The 5579-nt window shown below is 64.1% G+C and overlaps 1 protein-coding gene across 1 annotated transcript; it reads right to left on the bottom strand.

Moving 5' to 3' along the window:
• Positions 1-319: 319 nt before the first annotated feature.
• On the bottom strand, positions 320-5293 carry LOC134527005 (sal-like protein 2). The gene is given in 11 exon segments (XM_063359351.1): positions 320-435; positions 1485-1897; positions 1932-2014; positions 2055-2122; positions 2125-2497; positions 2554-2633; positions 2794-2896; positions 3014-3877; positions 3966-4020; positions 4023-4244; positions 5278-5293. Coding segments are annotated over 11 exon segments (2334 nt in total). The 3' UTR covers positions 320-378.
• Between the last annotated feature and the right edge of the window lie 286 nt (positions 5294-5579).

The raw sequence follows: 5579 nt of genomic DNA, 5'->3' as shown, positions 1-5579 counted from the left end.
ACAGAGCCAGGTTTTTGAGGGCGGGGGGGGGGGGGGCACCCTATTTTGGGGGGGTTTCGCCCCTTTTTTGGGGGGGTTCCCCCTTTCTTTTTTGAGGGGGGGGGATTCCCCTCAAAATCCCTTCCCCCCCCCCCCGCCGCCGCCCCCCCGAACCCCAAATCATTGACAAGAAGCTGAGGAGGGGGGGGGCGAAGGTCAGCAAACGGCTTTAATAGGCCTAGTCTATGGGGGGGGGGGGGGGGCGGATTTTGGGGTGCGGGGGGGGGATTTTGGGGTGAAGGGGGGGTGTATTTTTTTTTTTAGGGTGCAGAGAGGAGGAGATTTTGGGTGCCCCCCCCCCCCATTTCCCCCTTCCCCCCCCCCCCCCCACTAATTAAACTACTTCTTCGTCTCCCCGGCTCCGGCGGGGGGGCTCCGGGTCCAATCTGGGGGGACCTGTGGGGGGGGGAGGCGGGGGAAGAAAAATGGGGGGGTCAGACCCCCTTAATTAGGGCATGAACCCCCCAATCCCCTTAATTAGGGACCCCCCCTTTAATTAGGGGACCCCCCCAGACCCCCTTACTTAGGGCATGAACCCCCCAATCCCTTTAATTAGGGGGACCCCCCCCCAGACCCCCTTAATTAGGGGGTGAACCCCCCAATCCCTTTAATCAGGGACCCCCCCTTTAATTAGGGGACCCCCCCCAGACCCCCTTAATTAGGGGTGAACCCCCCAATCCCCTTAATCAGGGACCCCCCCTTTAATTAGGGACCCCCCCAGACCCCCTTAATTAGGGGTGACCCCCCCGATCCCCTTAATTAGGGACCCCCCCTTAATTTGGGGGACGCCCCCACCCCCCCTTTAATTAGGGGACCCCCCAGACCCCCTTAATTAGGGGTGACCCCCCCGATCCCCTTAATCAGGGACCCCCCCCAGACCCCCTTAATTAGGGGGTGACCCCCCAATCCCCTTAATTAGGGACCCCCCCCCTTAATTTGGGGGATGCCCTCACCCCCCCTTTAATTAGGGACCCCCCCAGACACCCTTAATTAGGGGTGAACCCCAATCCCCTTAATTAGGGCCCCCCCCCTTTAATTAGGGACCCCCCAGACCCCCTTAATTAGGGGGTGAACCCCCCAATCCCCTTAATTAGGGACACCCCCCTTAATTTGGGGGATGCCCCCACCCCCCCTTTAATTAGGGACCCCCCCAGACCCCCTTAATTAGGGGGTGAACCCCCCGATCCCCTTAATTAGGGACCCCCCCCTTAATTTGGGGGACCCCTCACCCCCCCCTTTAATTAGGGACCCCCCCCAGACCCCCTTAATTAGGGGTGAACCCCCCAATCCCTTTAATCAGGGACCCCCCCTTTAATTAGGGGGACGTCCCCACCCCCCCTTTAATTAGGACCCCCCCAGACCCCCTTAATTAGGGGTGACCCCCCCGATCCCCTTAATCAGGGACCCCCCCAATCCCTTAATTAAGGCCCCCCCCCCCCCTTTACCTGCTTCCTCCCCTCCTCCTCCTCCTCCTCCTCCTCCTCCTTCCTCCTTTTCGGGGTCCCCCCCCCGCGGCGGGGGGTTCGTCGCCCCCCCCTTTTTCCTCCTCGGGGCCGGGGGGGGCCCGTTCGGGGCCGTCCGTCGTCGCAGTCGTCGTCGTCCCCCCCCCCGGCTTCTTCCTCCTCGCTGCCGCCTTCCTCTTCCTCCTCCTCTTCCTCCTCCTCGTCGTCTTCTTCTCCTTCTTCCTCTTCTTCCTCCTCCTCCTCCTCCTCCTCGATTCGGGGGGCGCCCCCCGGCGGGGGGGGCGGCGGGGGGAGGCCGCGGGGCGCCCCCCCCGCCAGGTGGAGGCGGACGTGGCGCCGCAGGCGCAGGCCGTCGGCCAATTTTTGGGGGCAGAGGGGGCAAGAATTTGGGGGGGGGTGTGGGCGGCCCCCCCCCGCGGTGACCGCCGCCGCCCCCCCCGGCCAGGTGGGCCCGCAGGTTGCCCCGGCTGGAGAAACACCGGCCGCAAATTTTACACCGGAAGGGTCTCCCCTCCCCGGCCCCCCCCGCCAAAAAATACAGGCCCCCCCCCGCCCCCGTGTTGGCCAAAATGGAACCTCAAAGCCCGGGGGCAACTCAAAACCCGGCGGCAAACGGGGCACTGGTGCCGGGGGGGGGGTCACCGCCGATGATGACGATGACGCCGACGACGCCGGCGGCGGCGGGGGGGGGGTCAATTTTTTCCACCAGTTGTTGAAGTTTGGAAGTTTCCGAGGGCGGGGGGAGGGGGGGAGGCGGCGGGGGGAGGGGGGCCCGGGGGGGGGTTGGAAAAAAACGGGGGAACCCTTCCAGCGGCCGGCGAAAAAAGCCCAGGTTTGGGTTTTGCCCGGGGGGGGTGTTTTCGTCCCCCCCGGCTTTGGACCTGCCTTCGGCGGCCTTCAGGAGGAGGAGCTTGGGGAAGGGCGGGGCGGCGGGGGTGGCCACCGCCAGGGGTTGGGCGGCCAGCGCCAGCTGGTGGTGGTGGTGGTGGTGGTGGGCGGGCGCGTTGAGTTGGGTGGCCGCGTTGAGGTGTTGGGTGCCGCGTTGACCGGTTGGGTGGCCGCGTTGAGTTGGGTGGTCGCGTTGAGTTGTTGGGTGGCCGCGTTGACCGGTTGGGTGGTCACATTGAGGTGCTGGGTGGCCGTGGTTGACCGGTTGGGTGGTCACGTTGACCGGTTGGGGTGGCCGCGTTGAGTTGTTGGGTGGCCACGTTGACCGGTTGGGTGGCCACGTTGAGTTGGGTGGCCACGTTGAGTGGTTGGGTGGCCGCGTTGACCGGTTGGGTGGTCACATTGAGTTGTTGGGTGGTCGCGTTGAGTTGGGTGGCCGCGTTGACCGGTTTGGGTGGCCGCGTTGAGTTGGGTGGTCGCATTGAGTTGTTGGGTGGCCGCGTTGACCGGCTGGGTGGCCGCGTGCGTTGAGTTGTTGGGTGGCCCGCGTTGAGTGGTTGGGTGGCCGCGTTGAGTGGTTGGGTGGCCGGTGGCCGCGTTGAGTGGTTGGGTGGCCGCGTTGAGTGGTTGGGTGGCCGCGTTGACCGGTTGGGTGGCCGCGTTGAGTTGGGTGGTCACATTGACAGGTTGGGTGGCCGCGTTGAGCTGTTGGGTGGCCATGTTGACTGGTTGGGTGGCCGCGTTGACTGGTTGGGTGGTGGCATTGAGTTGGGTGGCCGCATTGACCGGTTGGGTGGCCACATTGACCGGTTGGGTGGCCGCATTGAGTTGAGTGGCCGCATTGACCTGTTGAGTGGCCGCGTTGACCGGCTGGGTGGTTGTGTTGAGTTGGGTGGCCGCGTTGACCGGTTGGGTGGCCCCGCCGAGCTGCTGGGTGGCCGCGTTGACCGCTTGGCCGGCCCCCTTGACTTGGTCGCCGGCGCCCAGATGTTGGTTGGCCCCGGCGACGTTTTGGGCGGTCGCGGCGAGGTTTTGGGTGGCCCCGGCGGGGTTTTGAGTAGCCGCCTGGAGTTGGGTAGCCCCGGCAAGACGTTGGCCGGCCACGCTGAGCTGCTGGGTGGCCGCCGGCAGAGATAATCAGGTGCTGGGGGACGGGGTGGGGGTTCATCTGGACGTGGGGGTATTTTTCCCGGTGCCGATGGAAATGAACTTTCAGGTTGCCCCGGGTGGTGAATCGGTTGCCGCACACGTTGCACTTGTAGGGCCTCTCCCCGGTGTGGGAGCGCAGGTGGATCTGCCGGGCGCTCTCGCTGCCGAACCCTTTGCCGCAAAACCCGCATTCGTGCCGGGGGTGGGGGGGAGGAGGGGGGGTCGCCCCCGTATCCCCCCCCCCGAAATTTTTCGGCCGCAAAAGGGCCGGCGGGGAGGACGACGAAGGAGAACCGCCGCCGCCGGCCCGAAAAAGGTAGCCCCGCCGGCGGGTTCCGCTTTAAAACCTCGGGCGCCGGCGGGGAAAGGAGGGAAAAGGTGGAAAAAAGGGGGTTTGGGGGGGTCGTTTTTTTAGCCGGGGGGGGCGGTTTGGGGGGGTCCAAGGTGCCCAAAAGTAGGACCTGGCGGCAAATCTCTTCGTCATCTGCATCTGGTGGAGCTGGCGCTGCTGCAGGACCCGCAGCTCCTCCAGGATCAAGGGCAGGTTGAGGGGGGCCCCCCCGGTTTGGGGGGTGACCCCCGAGGCCGGGGGGGGCGGGGGGGGGTCGGCGTCCATGGGCGGCGAGGAGGAGGAGGAGGAGGAGGAGGAGGAGGAAGAGGGGGCGAACGGACCTTCACGGGGGGGCGGGGAGGCAGCGGCGGCGCCTGCGGAGATACGACAAACACACCCCCCACACACACACACACATCCCGCCCCCCCCCCGGAATAAAAAATAAATAAAATAAATGAAAAAAAAAAAATCAGGCGTCGGACACCCCCCCCACCACCACCCCCCCCCAAAAATCACCGTTTCCCCCCAAAAAATCCTCACAGAGAACCCCCCTAAACGGCGTCCCGCCCCCAAAAAATCACTTCCCCCCCCCAAAAAAAAAAAAAACAAACCAAAAAATCACTTTTATGCCCTGCCAAAAATCCCTTTTCTCCCCCCAAAATTCCTCCCCGGGGCTCCCATCAGGAGCTCCACCCCCCCCCCCAAAAAAAAAAAAAATCACTTTTGTACCCCAAAAATCACTTCCCCCCCCCCCCCCCAAAAATCCCTTTTCTCCCCCCCCAAAATTCCTCCCCGGGGGCTCCCCGTAAATTCCCTCCCACCAGGAGCCCCCCCCCCCCCCCAAAAAATCCCTGTTATTTGCCCCAAAAACCCACGGCATTCCCACCGCCCCCCCCCCCAAAAAAAAAAATCCCCACCCCCCCAAATCGTTATCTCCCACCCAAAAATCACCATTTTCCTCCCCCGAATCCCCGTTATCCCCCCCCCAAAAGAGCGCCCCCCTCCGGCAACACCCCCCCCCCCCAAATCCCCATTATTTCCCCCAAAATCCCCGTTACCCCCCCCCCAAATCCCCATTATTTCTCCCAAATCCCCATTATTCTCCCCAAAACTGCATCCCCCCCCCCCAAAATCCCCATTATTTCCCCAAAATCCCCATTATTCCCCCCAAAACACCATCACTCCCCCCCCCTTTCCGGCAGCCCCCCAAAATCCCTATCCCCCCCCCCCCCAAAAAACACAACCCCCCCGAAAAATATCCCCATTATACCCCCAAAACCCCCCTTATTCTCCTCAAAACAGCCCCCTCCCCCCCCGCTAAAAATCATCATTATCATTCCCAAAATCCCCCTTATTCCCCCCAAATCCTCCTCCCCCCCCCGCCTCCCCCCCCCCCCGCCACCCACCTCCCGGCTCCGCCATGGCTATTGGGGGGGTGGTCGTTTCCTCCCCCCCCCGCGCCCCCCCCCCCCCCCAAAATCCCACCCCCGGGAGGAAGAGGAGGGGACGAAGGGCGGATGGGGGGGGGGGGGCGTGACGTAATGGGGGTGGGAGGAGTTGTGATGACGTAAAAAGGAGGGGGGCTCTGGGGGGCCTCAGTTTTGGGGGGGGCTCAGGATTTAGGGGCGGCTTTGGGGGGGCTCAAATTGGGGGGGGGTCAGGGTTTGGGGGGGGCTCGGTCTGGGGGGGGCTTTGGGGGGGCTCAGGG

The sequence above is a fragment of the Chroicocephalus ridibundus genome, chromosome 25 (genome assembly GCF_963924245.1).
Source record: "Chroicocephalus ridibundus chromosome 25, bChrRid1.1, whole genome shotgun sequence".
Classification (NCBI taxonomy): Eukaryota; Metazoa; Chordata; class Aves; order Charadriiformes; family Laridae; genus Chroicocephalus; species Chroicocephalus ridibundus.
Note: the sequence above shows the minus strand (reverse complement) of the source record. Positions and strands in the feature narration are given on the sequence as shown.